Raw genomic sequence first — 18,548 nt, 5'->3', positions numbered from 1 at the left:
CTTATTGTAACTCAAAAATTATTATAACTTGATCCCTCCTCAAACGTCATACATTTTATAAAAACAAGTCTAAATTTTATCCTAATCTTTATCTTAACTTCTACGTATCTAAATATCAATCATGGATACACTGAATTCATTATTATAAGTGCCAGAGGATATGCATACTACAAATCCTATCGCAGAAACATATTTCATTCCCTTCTAAGCTGTATCAAATTGTTTTCAAATTGCCAATTCTTTTTTAGATCGAACCTAGCATCAATCCCACACAAAGTCACCCGATATTTTTTGTTTGTTTTTTAAAGGATATATGAATGGATGGTTTTTTGGGGCACGAAACAAACAATATATCCCAGCCACAAAAAAGACCACTAAAAATTTGAAACAAATGATCCAAACTCTGACCTCGCTGGCTACGCTCCGGTATTACGCTACTAGCAAATAGATTCTGTTACATATTTTCCGTCTCATATCCACGTCACAAGGATCTGAAATATGGGACCCGCTCAAATGCAATAATGTGGGGCCCGTAATTCAGGAACTTATAATATGATGTATTTCAGAGATTAGATCCAAAGGACCGAGATTCCAACACTAAATAGCGAATACTTATTCTAATATCTATCGAGAAAAGGAAACCACCAGTGCTCCTAGTTCAGCACACCACACACGCAACTCTTTTCCCGCTGCTTCACCGACCCAATCGCCTCTGTATTCTCAAATCCAACCGCTCCCTCTCCCTCTTTCTCTCTCCCCTCGCCTTGCTTGTAAATTTCCTACTCCGATCACATCGCCGTTTTTTTCTCTCGTCTCCCGGATCGCTTTCTCCCAAAATGGTATACTCTTTATTTTTTTAATTTTTTGTTTGCCCACTTATAGCTAGGGTTTCTTACTCTATTTTAGATTTTGTTCTTTTTCTATATTTCCACTGCGATTAGTGAATATTGAGTGATGGATCTATGATAAAATACTTGATTTGAGAAATTTGGATGGAAACTAGGCGATTCGGATCTACTGTGTTTGAATTAGATCTGTAATTCTCTAATTAGGCTAGCATGTTCGTCAAAAAAAAGAAGCGAGCTACGTCTGCTAGATTTACAAACAAAGTATAGTTGCTTATATAAGATGCTATGAGTCCGAGCTGCCTACTTTCATTTTGCATGTTATTGGATCCTCAGCAGTGTAGCACAATACGGTACCAGTCTTACTAGACTGGACTCTTAAAGGAGCTACCTAAAGTACCAGCCTTACCATTTTGAGCTAGCTTATCTAAAAAGGAGCTACCTAAAGTACTGTATGTTTTTGTGTGGTGATTGTAGGCGAACGCAGCGTCAGGGATGGCGGTCAATGATGAATGTAAGCTGAAGTTCCTTGAGCTGAAGGCAAAGAGGACGTACCGGTTCATAGTGTACAAGATAGATGAGAAGCTGAAGCAGGTCATAGTGGAGAAGGTTGGTGAGCCCACCCAGAGTTATGAGGACTTCACAGTCAACCTCCCTGCCGATGAATGCCGCTATGCCATCTATGACTATGACTTTGTCACTGCCGAGAACTGCCAGAAGAGCAAGATCTTCTTCATTGCATGGTACCTCTATCTTCTTGGTTCATTCTCTCTTTTAGTTTGGTAGAGACCCGAGGTGTTATGTGTGACATGTGTCTGATTGGTCTAGCACTATCGGAACTTGAAATTTACATTTTATTATCTGGTATTGGAGACAACATTATTGCAGTGCTCTTTTTCTGGGTAGGTTTTGTGCTCTTCTATTTGTTTTTGGTTAGTGTTTCTCTTGGGGTTGTCCTTAGCATAACGTTGGAGCTTAGTAGTCTCTATTATAATTGGTATAATTCATCTTATACTGATGTTATTTGGCTGGTGGATCTATTAGCACTAGGTGGGGACTTGTAAGATGCTGACTTATTTTCTCTTCCGTGAGAAGGTCCCCTGACACAGCAAGAGTGAGGAGCAAGATGCTTTACGCAAGCTCCAAGGACAGGTTTAAGAGGGAGCTGGATGGCATTCAAGTTGAGTTGCAAGCGACCGATCCTACTGAGATGGACCTTGATGTAATTCGAAGCCGCGCCAATTAAATGGATTTACTGCTATTATTGCTACAACTAGGTATCTGCAGTGAAGAGGTACCTGGTAAATGAATATGTTTATAGTTTTAAGCGTGTCGGTGATTTGGCAATTGTAAGGTTGCGCTCGGGCTTGTTGTTTATGTGCCCTAGGTTGTTATTGGGCTTTTAAGAATAACTTTCTACTTTGAGACTTGCTTTGTTTTGTTGTCTTTGTGAACTGCTTGTATGCAAATCTGTAAGTCTGACCACCGGGTCAACATTATGGATTGTTAGTTAATATGGCGAATGTAATGGATATTGACCCTTTCTTTTCTTTTTTTTGCCCTACTTTGCTCTGTTTGGTTAACTACTGTTTAGCATCTTGCAAGGTTTCTCTTTTCACTGCCGAGTATTTACAAACAATTGTTTATACGAGGGGTGAATTATGATTGAACCGTTAAGTATGACCTGAAAACAATGCCACTTGATCGTCAATATGAAAGTTGTGTTTAAAACAAATGGCACTCTCTATGGACCGTTGATTTGTTGTTGTTGTTGTTGTTGTTATTGCTAAAATAGAGTAGCGCAGCGTTCGGAAAGAGGAACTGGGGGTGGGGGGGCGTCTAAAGGGCTTTGGACCAAATTTGGTCTGGTGTCCTGTTGGAGCCGTCCGATCCACTTGGAGATTTGTGTGATCTTGATCCGCATGAATATTTAGGTCAATCGGACGGTTAACATTGGACACCCCCTTCTTGGAAAAAATGGTTGGGAATTAGGTGGTAGGCGGAGCCAACGCGATGGGAAGTTAGAGAAGGTTACGAACCATCACCAACTTTTATTGACCAATAGTCAAATGCAATTGGTTCTTAAATATGCGGGGTCCATATTAAGGTTATATAAAATCTGGTCCTGGAGTTACAAGAGATTTCTCTATTTTGTCATATCTACAATTTCTTTTTTTTGAAGGTCAGTAGAACTGACATTTCATTGATTAATAAGCATATCTACAATTTCAATAATTATTTCTTAATAAAGATCTAATTATCATATGCTTATCATCCATTTCTAGTTTCAAATTAATAACTTGTGTTAATTTATTTTCTTTCGACATCCTTGCAATATCTTCATGAACCAATTACAATAGCTGGTGCATGAATGTCAACAGCATTGATTTTATCTTTATAATACACGTTGTCATTGTCATGCTAACATTTGACAACTGAAGTACACGTGCTTTTATCATACAGCTCAAACATGAAATGGCTAAATTTTATCCGAAGCATTGACGCCGGTAAATATAATGCCGAGTTGATTCTACTAGTTAAGACTATTTTATACGAGGATGAAAATTGTCTTTTAATTTTCTTTTACTTTTTATTCTCTTATCAAACATAATCTAAATGCTATATAATAAAAAAGGAACAAATCTGACCTGCCCGCCTAAAAGTATTAGAAGGAATAATGAACACTAGACCTGTAACATTGCGTGTCGTACATCCAACTTGCATTATTCCTTGGGTTAGTACCCATTTGCCACTGCTTTAGTGTAATGACAAGGAAAGAGTAGTCGATAAAGAAATCTTGCTATTTATTCATCATTATTTCGGTTGGAAGGCTCGTGGTCCAGCGAGAGTCCAGGGATCATAGGCGGACCTACCTTGAGCCAGAGGGGAGTAACCGCCTCCCTTTGAATTTTGAAATTAGATGGAAAAATATGAATTCGGTACCACTTTGTTTCTTCTTGAAAATTGTTTTGCTCCTCTCTGGAACTGAAAATCTCGTCAGACCACTTCAAAAGCATTGTTAATGAAATTTTTTGTTGTTTTTATATAAATTTTATAGAAACTTGTGGGTCCGGACCAACTTTGTTGTTTTTTAATATGTAAAATGATATTATTTTGTTGTTTTTATTATGTAAGAGTATGTTATTTTTATTATTTTTTATTTTATTGATTGTTTTTTTATCTAGTATCCGATTAGTAAATGAGTTTAAACCCTATAAGCTATTTGAATCTAATTTCTGCCCCTCCCTAACAGAAATCATGCGTCCGCCCCTGGCAGGGATGGAATTTTTTTTATAAACCATAATTAGAAAAATGACTTTTACCAAACCAACATGATTACTTTATTTTTACAAAAACTATGAGGACTGAAATGACATTTTGGTCATGAAATATATATATGGGATGGGCTACGCTACTCCATGGAGTAAAATGAGTTGGTGCTCCACGCCGCCATATTTTTATTTTGAAAATCCAAACGACCGATCTGAACCATTAGATGTGATCTCCATATTAAAATGTGCTTGGAGACCAAATTTTATATTTTTTTAGAATTTTTTTACTATTTATTAAGCATTTTTTAAAATTGTTGATCCGATGTTCCAGAAAATTTTACTGTTTTTTATTGATCACAGCAAAACGAAAATTTTGAAAAATGCTTAATAAATAGTAAAAAAATTCCAAAAAATATAAAATTTGGTCTCCAAGCACATTTTAATATGGAGATCACATCTAATGGTTCAGATCGATCGTTTGGATTTTCAAAATAAAAATATGGCGGCGTGGAGTACAAACAGGTTTTACTCTATGGAGTAGCGTAGCCTATGCCATATATATATAGGGATTGAAATGACAATTCGGTCCTAGGTATTTTTAAAAAATTTCAACGTATTTTTTTCTCGAAATCTATAAAAACGGCTGGGACTGAAATGTCATTTCGCAGCATTCCGATCCCACAAAAAAAAATTCGGAACCGAAATGTCATTTTGATTTTTTGTATAAAAAAAAGTAATCATGTTGGTTTTGTAAAAATCTTTTTTGTAATTATGGTTTATAAAAAAAATTCCTAGGGACGACCACTTTTATCTGGAAAGGTAACGACGAGTATATATCAGCCAAACAACGACCACCGTGACACCTATTTATTTTGAACGCGTCTATATGTAGTGCTAGGTGTACAAAGAATTTTGGTTTTTTTAGGATGCTGATTTGGCCCTCGGTTCTGATTGTTCTTTGGTAATTCAAGAATGTATTTTCTGAGAATAAGTATTCGTCTCCTTTCATTTCTATGACATGGTTACATGGCTACATGGTAGGAATTGTAAAATGATACCGTTTTTCAGTTATTTCAAAGGAATCTGAGTGCTTTGGATTTTTTTATGTGCGTACTGCAGTAGATGGTGGAAAATCAAGTAAAGGAACCGAAGAGAACGCTGCAGGTTTTTGTATGAATACATTTAAGGGAAAATTTCAAGTGTACCCATGAAAACTTTTAAAATAGCCAATTTCTCCATCAAAACATCTAAATATCCAATATCCCATAAAAAATTAATATTATTTATTTTATCTCCTTCTATTCATTTTTTTGAAAAATAGTGGTAGTATCACCGATTTCATAGAAATCAAGCATACCTGATATGGTACATAAAATAGGTACCAAAATCAAATATGAAAAGTCATACATCAAGTCACCATCAACAAACATAAAATCATACAAGTAGAGATAGTACAACATCAAAATATAAAATGGAAACAAAATGAAAACTAAGCAAAGTAAAAGTCTCAAAAAAGCGCTCATATCCCAGGAGACTAGTAATCCAATAAATTCTCATCCGACATCTCGTCTCCAGACATATGATCTGGGGGGTTGCCGGCTCCAAGAGCTTGGGTGGACTCCTCTTCCTCTCCCAATATCTGATTTGGAAGGTCCTTCTATTCATTAAATTTAGTTTTTAGACAAATATAACATTTTCTTTCAAATGAAGATGTCTCTTTAAATTAACAATATGATTGAATTGAATAAGAAATGAACCAAAATTGATGGCAGAAACAATAAGTTGTCCAAAAACAAATTTTAATCCTGTTTCAAAATCGAGAGAGGAGGGATCCATTAACATTTGAAGTAGAGAAAATCGGGATTTTTTTTTTCTGAGTTTCGAATTGATTTGAAATTTTTAGAGAGTGACAGTTCTCCTCTCTCTCTCTCTCAGCTTATTTTTCTTATCTGTCGATTTGAATGCATCACTGAACCCAATATATCTGATAGTCGATGAATGTTCCTTTTAATTAATAAAGTGTTATACTATTTCGTGGTATGTATGGGCAGCTGCCTATCCTTTGAAGCGTATTCTCTGCGGAGTTTCTCTGTGCGGAGCTTTTAATCTGATCCGTTCATTTCGGATCGAACGGATCAGATCAGATCTTGCTCGAATTGAAAAAAAAATTTCTCAAAATTTGCGGAACTTTTAATCTGATCCGTTCGATCTGAAACAAACGGACCAGACTAAAAGCTCCGCACAGAAAAACTCCGCAGGAGATACGCTTCCGCCTATCCTTCGGACTCCCATAGTTGACAAGACAGGAAATACATTTTCTTTAATTCAAGGACCGTGGCATTCCCTTCCTATATTCCGGTTTTGATGAACTAGGAATCTACTTTCAGATTAATGAATAATCATTGGAATTTCTATTCATTTTTTTCTCTGCTCCGACGATTTAGTGGCAATGATCTGAGAATTAGCCTTTGACATGACTTCAACTCCTCAGCTCAACACTCTGGAGTCCTCCTCGGATTGAAAAAAATTGCTTATTGGCCAAGGCTGAAAAAGAATGGGAAAGAATTTTTGATGGAATGTGAGGTTGGTAAAATAAAACAAAGGTGAACTCCAGCTATTCATGCACGAAAGATGAGAGCCTTTTATTGCTGCCAATAAGGCACATGAAAAAGAAAGAAATATGATATATTAAATAATTCAAACAAATTAAAGGCAATTTCTAGATGGGGATTAAGACATCATTTTCATTTCAAAACAGCATGAATGCAATCTCTCAGCTTTTTGGCTCACGAAATTCCTTCTTGAGCTTGCTGACATGTTCAACTATTCATGATGCCTAGCCTTATCCTTGGGCCTCACCTGCTATGTTGTTAATTTAAAGAGATAATGGAAGGGGTATATTTGTCTAAAAAATAAATTTGATGGATAGAAGGGGATAAAAGAAATAATATTAAATTTTTATGGAAATATTGAATATTAAGTTGTTTTAATGGGAAAATTGGCTATTTTAAAAATTTCCATGATACACTAGAAATTTTCCCTATATTTAAATGCCTCTTTTTAGGTATAAATATTCAAGTGTGCAAGTATCTGTTCATTTTTTTTTTCTTTTTGGGAAATAGTGTGCGAGTGTTTGGTGTTAATTTAATAGTACAAACACTTGTTGAATCTTAGATATCGATGCTTTAGTAATGTGTTGCCAGAGGAGGTAAATAGATGTCTTGATCAAATTCGATTATTTTTACTTTATTAACAATTTAAGGTAGAATAAAAATTCTAAAACCAACAAATTTTGGGTTCAAAAATAAGACATTGGACTTTATTTTCACTTGACAATAAAGGGGAATTTGAAGCTAAAATAAGATATTTAACTATGTAAATCTTACGAATTAAGATGATGTCTATTGGAATGCAACAAACTCTTGAAAAAAAATGAAGAAGATAATATTCCAAAATTTTGAACTATTTTAAATGTTCCAATATACCTCTTCTTAATAAAAATAAAAGCAAGGGAAATATCATACTTTCAAAATTCTGTAAATGAATACGGCGCTTAAATAAAGCAATGTAACAGCTAATTCATTTTTTCCAGATCAACGGTTCATAATTGACTTCAAAAATTTGCTAATATCATTCCAACGGTTTATGCGGATCTCAAATCTAATTCCTTGTTTCGTCAAAAAAAACTAAACGAAATTTGTAAAATTATTGTTTAAATAATTTAACATATTGTTGAATAGTTTAATTTACACTGGACAAATCGTTGCCAACTATAGCAACGTTAATTTTTTTTTTTAAGGCAAGTCGTTTTTATCAATTTGTCCTTAAAAGTTGAATTTTAACTGTGTTTTTGAACTTTTTAGTTTGGTGTTTTGTTATCTAATTTTGAATATATCAAAATGATGTGATGTAATAAAATAATACACAGACAAATATAAAATAACATCCTCTATTTTTTTTTAGAAAAGTGGAAAATATCCACCGATTTTCATCCACATTACCTTAAAATGAAAAACAACATAAACTGTCCGGTAACATTTAATCTTGTTTTAGGATCTTTAACCTGTCTCTTTTAAGTTTCTATTTTCTTGCATGTTAAGTGTTTGGGTATTGGGCCATTGTTAAAATGATAACCTAAACTCGTAATTATTAGTATCATTATGGTATTATTTTGAAGACGTCAAACTTTTTTTTTGAGAAAAAATGTGAGTCAAGCTCACATTTAATTCCATTGAATGGTAAAAGATTACAAGAGTTTTGTAAAATCGGACACTTTGACCTTCATGTTATTCCCCAACAAATGTTAGAAGGTTTTCAATCTCTATGAATGAAACTTTTCATAGCCAACTTGTATTCAAATTGTGAAAAATACTCTACTCCGTGAACCACATCTAACCTTTATATAACCTTCGTTTCCATGAAAGGGGCTCTTCCTTCATTGTCCCATTCAAATAGGTGTTTTGTTAGTGTCCCTTGAGGCATGTATTTATACACCAATAACTTTTCTTTTGTATCGAAATAATATCCTAGCAGTGACACTCAGTTACGATGTTTGCACCTTGTCAGAATTGAGATCTCGATTTAAGTACCATAATGTAGTTCTTCTTTGTGCATGTCCCAAATCCAATCCGTCCTAAAATATATTGTCTTCGTTGAAATTATTTGTTGCTTGCCGCAAAATTATAATTTAAATCATTAAATTTGTTGGTTTACTATCAATGTTATACTTCTTAACTTTAAGGCTAGCATAGTTTGAATGCTTTGTCTTAATTTTTTTTTTTTTTTTGAAGGTCAGCCTAAGCTGGCATTTCGATTGATTAAGAAAAGTTATTTACAAGCTCAAATCTAGCTATTTACCCTCTAATTTATACCATTATAATTACATTCTCGCTATGCTGCTGTTCTATTTGTGTTACTAATCTCTTGCCAATTCCTAATGTCCTGATTGGCTTGCTCCGTCAATTGCTCTATCCGTCTACTCTTTCCCGTGAATAGCCTTCTATTCCTCTCCCGCCAGAGCGTCCAGCATCCTGCTGCCCATATTCTATCCCATTTGACGCGATCATCAGGTGGTAAGGGGACCCTCTCGTCCCACCACACCTGCAGTAGGTTCCGGTGCCGCCTTGGTTGCCTCCGATTACCTGTCAGTCGTCTCCAGAAGCTCACGGAGTATACACAAGTGATTAACAAGTGTGTTGTTGTTTCCATGATCCCCATGCTACAGAGATGGCATCCCGGCTGTACATTGCACCCTCTACCGATCAGGTTGTGTTGGGTTAGTAGCTTATCTTGCAGTGCAACCCAGAGGAAGAATCTAATCTTAGTGGGCACTTTGATCTTCCATAGCGTGAGGTTGGTCCTATCAATAACTCCTCCATTGTGCATCATTGCGTATGTGGATGATGTTGTGAATATGCCAGACCCTGTCCATTGTCAATATCTCTAGTTTTTGCAATAACATAATATTACATCTAGATTCTAGAAGATAACTGAAGAATAAAAAGAGAATCTCAACTTATTTGAGAAAAAGAGAGAAAAGATAGACAGCTCCTCCATTCACCCAGAAGAAAAATTACAAGAAACGAAAAAAAAGATAGGTTCGTTAAACAAACAAGCTGACTCGATCGTACCTGTTTAGCGACAGCTTCTTGCTGAGAAATCGAAGGTTTATGATCCATTTTCGTGGGGAGGAGAGATTGAAGGAGTCTTCTTTCGTGGGGAGGAGAGATTGAAGGCGTCTTCTTTCGTGGGGAGGAGAGAAAGAGAGTAATTTGTTGAAAGCCAAGATTTTCAAGAGAGCAACTTCTCGTCTCTGTCGGTATGAACAAGTCAATTTGCGAGACGAAGACTACTCTTCCGATGGCGACCACCACAGCACCCACCACAGCACCCACAGCACCCACCACAGCACCCACAGCAGCCACTGACGCCCAGCCTCAACACCCCCTGCAACCTACCAATACAGCAACCCCCATTGCGGCCGGAGAATGGCAGCTCGTCAGCCGGCGCCGCAGGCTCCCGAAAAACTGGAAAGCTCCGGCCACCACTGAATTTGACAAGGTTAGACCCTACATCTCATACTCTAAAAGAAGGTCATATGCGCAAATTGTGGCGGCTGGTTCCTCAGCCTCTTCCCAGAGGTCTACCTCGGCCACCTCCTCTCCTTCAAACTCCCGCCCACCGACCCCACCTACCCCCACAACCCCACCAACCACCCACTACTTCTCCTCGCCTCATAGCCCCCACACGCCTTCGCTTTCCACCGCATCTCACCTTTCCGGAGTGGCGCGGAAGGTGCTTCAAATGTTGCCGCCTAGGTCACAATGCTGCAAGGTGTCAAAACCCATGCAAATGTGGTAAATGCTGGTCCAACGGACACATAGCAAGCCATTGCCCCGCCTCAAACCTCAACCCGGCAGCAAAATCGTTCACACCAGAAACACCTACTCCTAAGCGCCTTGAGCCTCTCTTCGATGATCTTCTCAAGGGCCCTTTCCCACCCACCCCCTCCATGCCGGAAGATAGACCAGATAGTATCACTGTCTTTGTGGAAAGAGACGAGGAATTCTTCGCAGAGGTTGATAACCTAGCCCGAGCGGTGGTTGCTTCATCAGCAGCAGAAGGACCGTTTTTAACTGCTAGCGAAATGGTAAACATAGCGGTTGCTACAAAATTGGTAAGAGAAGAGGAACTCCGAGTAGCCAAACTCGCCAATGGTAAGTTTCTCATACATCTGCCTCACGGCCTGACAATTGAGAGATTCATTGGAGCTCTCCCTTCTTTACTATGGGACCAAGGCATGGACTTCCAACAATGGTCTCAGCATGACGGTGCCAAAATTAAAATGCCCAGATTTAAGGTTCTCATTGACCTAGTGGGAGTACCGCCTCATATAAGAAGAGAGCATCAAATCATCAAGGTGGCCTCTAAGATCGGGGTCTATTTGGGTATGGTGGCACAAGAGCACAAGGCAGATTTTACTGCATGAAGAGTAGCCATTGGAACTGATGACCTGAGAAGGGTCCATAAATCGGTCAAGTTTGACTGTGGAGGGCTAGAACACGTGGTGGAAGTAGTCCCGATCACATGGATCAAGGGAGCTATTTATGAAGCTATGGACTTCCCACCCTTTCCCAGGAGATTCATGAAACCGGCTCCGATGTCAACAGAACCGGGACCGGAGGAGATAGGAGTCTCCGACTCAGACAGTGACAATGGAAATGAGGGAGATATGGTGGCATGCTCTAAGCGGGTATTGTACGAACTTTGCTGCGGTATAGATCCTGCCATAATCCCTTTAGAGATAAAGCAAGCGCTGCTTGGCCGGAAAAGGGTGCCGGAGTTATCCATAGCAATGCTAGAGGACTTGGTTTTTGCAGATAAAGGTGAAACGAGTCACTCTCATGCTGTAGTGCCCCCTGCAACACAAGACGCTACACCATCAGGATGTACGGCATCCCAACAACCCCCCACAACAGACATCTATCACATGGAAGGTCACGTGGGCAGCAGACCCGAGAAGGAGATCAGTTTGGGGATGCCTGCTGATGAATCAGTACCAAGTACTGTTTCGCAGGTTCTGGAATCGAAAAAAAAGACAAAAGTAGTGGTCCCCTATCAAGAAATGGGATATGATGAGATACATCTAGATGAAGCGGGTTCCCCTAAGTACTTGCAAACAAGCATCATGGGTCAGCCGCAAAGAATGCCTCCTCAGCAAAACTGGGACAAACAAAAGGGCTATCCCAAACCCCAAGGCAGGATTGCGATGTGCACCTCACGCCATAATCGCTTCACGGGTCTAGTTGGCAGAGGCAGAGGCCAAAGAGGTGGGGCGGGTCTAAAAGTTCTCTTAACGGGTCACCAAAGAGAAGTTATGAATTGTGACCTTTCACATGAAATCGAGCATGGCACAGGCGGGGCTGCACGAGATAATGCGAGGGGCCCGATGTCGTTAAAAGACAAAGAAAAGGCCCAACAAGAAACAGGGCCCTTGAAGAGAAAAATAGTAGCAACAGTTGACCAAACAGGGCCTTCAAATGTGGTCAAGAAAGCCTCTGTTAGTACTTTATTGGCAAGCCCACTTGCAAAAATTACAAAAACCGTGGAAGGAGCCTTTGAGGTCAGTATTACAGAAGAACACTGCAGCAATTTGGCAAGGGGCATCGGTATGACTGACGAAGACATACACAGTGCATTGGTGGATGACAATGGTGAAAGACTCAAAACTCACATGGAAATGAAGGACATGAGTCCTGAGGTTGATCTAGAATTAGATGACCGGGCCCGATTTGATCCCGACCCGGAGGATGAATTGGATAGCGATGAAGAGTAATCTTGTAAACTCTATTGTGTATTGCTGTTGTTGTTTCTTAATTTTAATGAATTACAAAAAAATTATCATTTTGAGTTGGAATGTTAGAGGTTTGGGGGATGCAAAGAAATGTAACATAGTGCGAGAAGCTATTAGAGCTTCGCGGTGTGACGTGTGTATGTTACAAGAGTCTAAACTTAATGAAATATCTTTGAATTATGCATTGAGGTTCCTTCCTTCTTACTTTTACCCGAAATGTGCTTATATAGAGGCGATAAGTACAAGGGGGGCATACTGGTGGCTTGGAAGAAAAAATTCCAACTTGTCAATTTCTGGTCCACGAGACATACGGTCTCAGTTGAGTTACTAAACCCGAATTCAGGTACTACAACCACATTCACATCGGTATATGGACCAAGTGTAGAAATAGACAAGCCGGAATTCATTCGTGAACTTCATTCTTTGGCCGAGTTGGTAAAATCACTGTGGATCCTAGCGGGGGATTTTAACTTGGTTAGATGGATGACGGATCGGTCTGGCATGGCAACATCTTTCTCTTTAATGAATTCATTTAATGATTTTATTAGAGAGGCGGCATTGATTGATAACACACTGCGCAACAGGTCCTATACTTGGTCAAGCAAAAGAGGCGATACTGATTGATAACACACTCCGTCTTTTTCCAAACTCGATAGAGTTTTCACATCAGCGGATTGGCATACTGATTACCCGATCATAACCCTTGAGGCTCTAGAGATGGTGGTATCAGACCACGTACCGTTACTGTTAACATGCAAAAACATGACCCCAGTCAAGAAGAGTTTCAGATTAGAAACATTTTGGTTCAAGTATGAGATACCGAGACAAATGGTCAAAAATCTATGGACTGCACCTATCACAGGACAACTGACTTCACTTTCCAATTTTCAAAATAAAACTGAGCTATTGCATAAGGCCTTACACTTATGGCATAAGGAGTGTTTTAATAAAATGGAAAAAGAACTAACATCACTTAAAGGTGAAATTCTTATCTTTGACAGGAAGGAAGAAACCGAGCCGCTCACAGGTCACGAGTTCAAGAACAGATGTATGCTTAAAGAGAAGGCATTCGAGATTGCAAATAATATAGAAGAAAGGTGGCGCCAAAGATCGCGATGTAATTGGCTACAACAAGGTGATAAAAATACAAGGTTTTTTCACCTATTTGCGTCCACAAGACTCAATAGGAACAAAGTGCGGTTCCTCTTGCATGAGGGTCAGCAGGTCTCAGATCTTCAAGGGGTCAAGATGATCTTTTTTGAACAAATCCGATCTCTACTGGGTTCTTCAAACCCGGTCAAGAATTTCAACCCGAGGGCCATGTATGAAAATGATCAGAGTCTCTGCTCATTGGATGATCCTTTCTCTGAACCCGAAGTGGAGGTGGCAGTAAGGCAACTTGCAAAAAATAAAGCAAGCGGTCCGGATGGTATCCCAAATGAATTCCTCAAGGTTTATTGGCCGGATATCAAAATGGAGATTATGCGAATATTGGAGGGTTTTTACAACAACCAAATTGACCTAGCAGAAGCAAACATGGCAAACATTGTAATGATTCCAAAGAAAGAAGCACCTACCATGGTGAATGAGTTCAGGCCAATTAGTATAATTGACATAATCCCGAAGCTAATTTCCAAAGTGCTTGCTAATCGACTGAGACTATTTTTGCCTAAGCTCATATCACCAAGACAGACCGCTTTCATTCAGGGATGTCAAATCACGGAGAATTTCGTGGCAACTCGAGAAATATTGCAACATATCGCATCTTCGAAGAAAGCGGCAGTATTTATCAAGATTGATTTTGCTAAAGCTTTCGACTCGATCGAGTGGGACTTTCTATTTAAGATCATGGTTGCTAGAGGATTCCCACAGAGGTGGGTAATGTGGATCCGAACTCTATTAAGCACAGCCTCCTCTCGGGTCATCATCAATGGCGATACAACAGATTATTTCACACACAAGAGAGGTTTACGCCAAGGTGATCCTCTTTCACCAATGCTCTTTAATCTCGCGGTGGATACCTTCCAACAAATGATTGCGGCGACCAATAAATCCCTGGATGGTGGTATTTCTAGAAAAATAAAGGAATCCATTTTGGCGTTTCAATACGCCGATGACACGACCGTCATAGCAAAGGCAGATGTTCAGTCTCTGATCTCACTCAAATTGATTATTAGGCTTTTTGCATCAATATCAGGACTTAAGGTAAACTATGCAAAAAGCACTTATATCACTTTGAACATACCGGATTCTGAGGTGACATGGGTGCAAGCAATTTTGGGCTGCTCAAGAAGCACATTTCTGATTCCCTATCTTGGCCTGCCACTATCGGTGGTAAAACCAACCAAAGATCAGTTCATGCCTCTGGTGGAAAAGATTGAAAAGAAGTTTAGTGGTTGGAAAGGAAAACTGATCTCAAAGGGTGGAAGGCTTCAGTTAGTACAGTCGGTGCTCTCCTCTATACCGGTGTATCACTTGATGTGCTTCAGATTACCACAATGGTTAATAAGGAGGATTGATAGTGTCAGGAGACAGTTTCTTTGGGGTAATTCGGATGACAATAAAAAGGGCCTCTCTCTAACAAATTGGCAAATGGTGTGCACTCAGAAGGCTTGGGGGGGGGGGGGGGGGGGGGCTTGGCATATCGAATCTCAACACATTCAATATAGCCCTTTTGTTGAGATGGTGGTGGAAAGTGTACCGGGAGCCGTTGTGTTTATGGTCGGTCACAATTGAAATGCTTAAAAGGAAGGGGAATGTTGCAAATGGACCAAAGTGTTGGCTAACGGTGGGCTCTTTCTTTTGGTATCAGTTAAGGAAACTACACATGCTATTTATTTGGTCCACATCATGGTCAGTGGGGGATGGCTCTTCCATTTCATATTGGCAAGATGCCTGGAAAGGAATTCCAAGGATACATGAAGTGAATGCAACACCCTCACATGCGCTGATATCGCTAAAGGATGCATGGGAACAGCTGCCCCAAATTGATCCTACTGCACAACCAGTGGACTCCAATATCTTCACATCAGGCAGTGACAAGCTGATATTGCGATGGGAGAGCTCAGGAAATTATTCAGCAAAATCAGTTTATGATATCCTAATATCAGGGGGATTGATAGCCTGGCAGTTTCACTTTATTTGGAAAATAAAAATTCCACCTACTGTAAAACTATTCGCCTACCTCTTGCTGCATGACAAGTTGCTTACAAGAGAGGTCCTTGCTAGAAGGGGTATGAACTTTGGACGGCAGTGCCCCATGTGCCGAAATTGTCCAGTAGAATCAATAGTGCATCTTTTGTTCCTGTGCCCCGAGGCCACAGCTATTTGGTTCCACACGCAATAGTTGCTGGGTTACAAAATCTACAAAATCGGGCATAATTTGGATGAACTATGGAACGGATCTTGGGGAATGGTTAAAAGATGCAGCTCAATACAAAAAAAGGAATGGGCAGCTAGCTTTATCTGTGTGGCTTGGCATATTTGGAAGGAGAGGAATGCAAGAATTTTCAGAGAAAAAACTAGACCTCCTAAGGCGGTCGCTGAGGGCATTGTGCAGGAAATTAGGATGTGGAATTTTTTCTGTTAACAATTCAGATTTTACTGGTAAAAGGTGGTTTCCTTTATTTTGGGAAATTTTTCATTTGTAGTCTCCGGGAGGGGATGAAGTTATATTTTTAGTAGTGAGGGGTCTCTATGTGAAGAGATAGCATTTTTGTTTTTTCAGAGATCGGTTGTAATTGATGACACTATATTTTTCTTTTTAATTTAATACCTGACAGCTGCTGTCAGTTTCTCAAAAAAAAAAAAAGATTCTAGAAGAACTACTATTACTCCAAGTGAGGAACCCACAATGAGGACGATTTATCTGGTTTGTGATACATATAATATTAGTTTTGCATTGTTTATGGTTCAACAACTTCAATATGTCATTGTCATTGCTTCCAATCAATATATGTCATCAGAATTTTATGTCAAATCGGGATAAAATTTCATATTGTTGGAATCGCTGTATCACAAAGTATTGATTCGGAAAATATTCATGGTCCATTGAGAGATCATGATTATTGAATATAACACACACTAGGAGATAAAAGTGAGTTAATAAGAAAGATTTGTACTTTTTTTAGAAAGAATATATTACTTTTACATAGCTGTTCTCAAATTTTACATAATGTGGGGTGAATTTTTTTTTTTGTGCAAATTGCTTGAATAACATCTAAAAATGTCATCGTCTCTTTTCGAAAAGACACAAGTTCAGTACACTTGAATAACATCTAAAAAAATATCGGGATGTGCCCGGGTCCTTTTGTTAAAAATATATATATATATATATATATATATATATATATATATAGTTTGATGATAGAAAATATATATTTTGCTTTATTTTCATACCACATATATTGTTATCTTATTTATTGTGAGGAGGGATCCGATTATTACAATTTTGAGTTACTACAAAGTTACCACAATTATTTTCTACATTTTCAAAGTCTAAATCGTCGATCCAAACCGTTCAACATGATCTCCACAATAAAATATGCTTGCATATCAAATTTTATATATTTTTTAATTCGTTTACTATTTATTTTACAAAAATTGGTCAAATTAAGACCATTAAATTTTGTACACATCTTAATAAATAATAAAAAAATTCAAAAAAAATGTAAAATTTGATCTGGAAGCACATTTTATTGTGGAGATCATGTTGAACGGTTTGGATCAACGAATTAAAATTTGAAAATGTAGAAAATGATTGTAGTAACTTAAAATTATGGTAATCGGATCCTTCCTCATTTATTGTATATTATGCAATAAATGATCGTTACCAAATTTCTCATCATGCGATTTTTTTTTTTAAATGGTTAATATATATATTAAAAAAAAACTGTTTGTTTATCTTATGCCGATCAAATATGCGGGAAAAAAACAAGATATATTTAATGTTTTACAAATACTGCGATAGAAAATATTTGTTGTTCGCTTTTTTATATTGATTGAATATCCCAATCGGAACATATACATATGTGCATTGTTTTATGATGATCATCTGAAGAAAAAAATATTATAGCTGAAATTTATTAAAAGTATTTTAAGCACGTCTTCACAGCTCTAATTGCCAAAATGCATGCAGTTAGTTCACGATTTAGAAGTTTCGTGAAGGCATTTCTCAAAATAAAGACTATATTTTTATTAAACTTCGAGTCACATTAAATTTGTAACGCGTTTGTTAATTGATTATTACAATATATAGTACTAAAATAACGAACGCGTAAATAGCCGTAAATATTGACTACACGGATATAAATAATTATCACGTGCTAAACTTTATCTTTATAAAGGTTGTATAATAATTATTTAGTAAATATAAATATTCTGAATAATAGGTTTCAAAATACTGTCTCACGTAAATTACCAAAATTTTAAATAACCCTTAGCTAGATATAAATAATTCAAATAATATATATTAATATATTATTCAGGAGGTATAAATAACAATATTTATGTATAGACTTCTCACGTAGCTATATTAAATATGACGTTTGATAATATAACATAGTCATTTACTATTTTTAGTTAAATAATTAACTCTTAATATTATTAAAATAATTTAGGAAAAATATATTATTCTATTTCTCAACTTTGCTAAAAGTGTTAATTTAGTTCTTAAACTTTTAACCTTAATTGAACCATTGAAACAAAACAAAAATTAAGTCGGTCTTCAAACTTTTAAAACAAAATATAGTCAATTTGGTCCTAGGCTTTTATCTGTACTTTTTTTTTTTTTGGCTGAAATTAAAAATCTAGTCCTTATTTGCCTTCTTTGCTTTATAATACCGACTAGAAAAAAAATATAGGTTCGAAAAGAAACCTAAATTACAAAAGTTTTTTACAGATTCAATATGACTGAATCATTCTAAAGTAAATAAAAATAACAAATAAAATTATAAAACGAAAAACAGAGAGTAGTGAAATATCTGCCCTAAGTTAATCCTCGAGTTTTTAAGAAAGAAGTAATTTGGTTCTTTTGACAACTATCGATTGAACGACTAAATTTGATTATTTAAAGAAATT

General features: G+C 37.4%; 1 protein-coding gene across 1 annotated transcript; it reads left to right on the top strand.

Moving 5' to 3' along the window:
* The first annotated feature begins 577 nt into the window (after window positions 1-577).
* On the top strand, window positions 578-2,394 carry LOC144555465 (actin-depolymerizing factor 7). Its single transcript, XM_078303804.1, has 3 exons — window positions 578-839; window positions 1,323-1,588; window positions 1,941-2,394. Exons 1-3 carry the CDS (start codon window positions 837-839, stop codon window positions 2,089-2,091), a joined length of 420 nt encoding a protein of 139 aa, XP_078159930.1. The 5' UTR covers window positions 578-836; the 3' UTR covers window positions 2,092-2,394.
* Window positions 2,395-18,548: the final 16,154 nt, after the last annotated feature.

Source organism: Carex rostrata, chromosome 6 (genome assembly GCF_964058835.1).
Source record: "Carex rostrata chromosome 6, lpCarRost1.2, whole genome shotgun sequence".
In the NCBI taxonomy this organism is placed as follows: Eukaryota; Viridiplantae; Streptophyta; class Magnoliopsida; order Poales; family Cyperaceae; genus Carex; species Carex rostrata.
This window is presented reverse-complemented; position numbering and strand designations above follow the sequence as displayed.

Excerpts from the sequence above, each read along its gene's own strand:
- LOC144555465 (XM_078303804.1), top strand. Across the intron at positions 1,589-1,940 it reads AAGATCTTCTTCATTGCATG|GTCCCCTGACACAGCAAGAG; the intron begins GTACCTCTATCT and ends TTCCGTGAGAAG.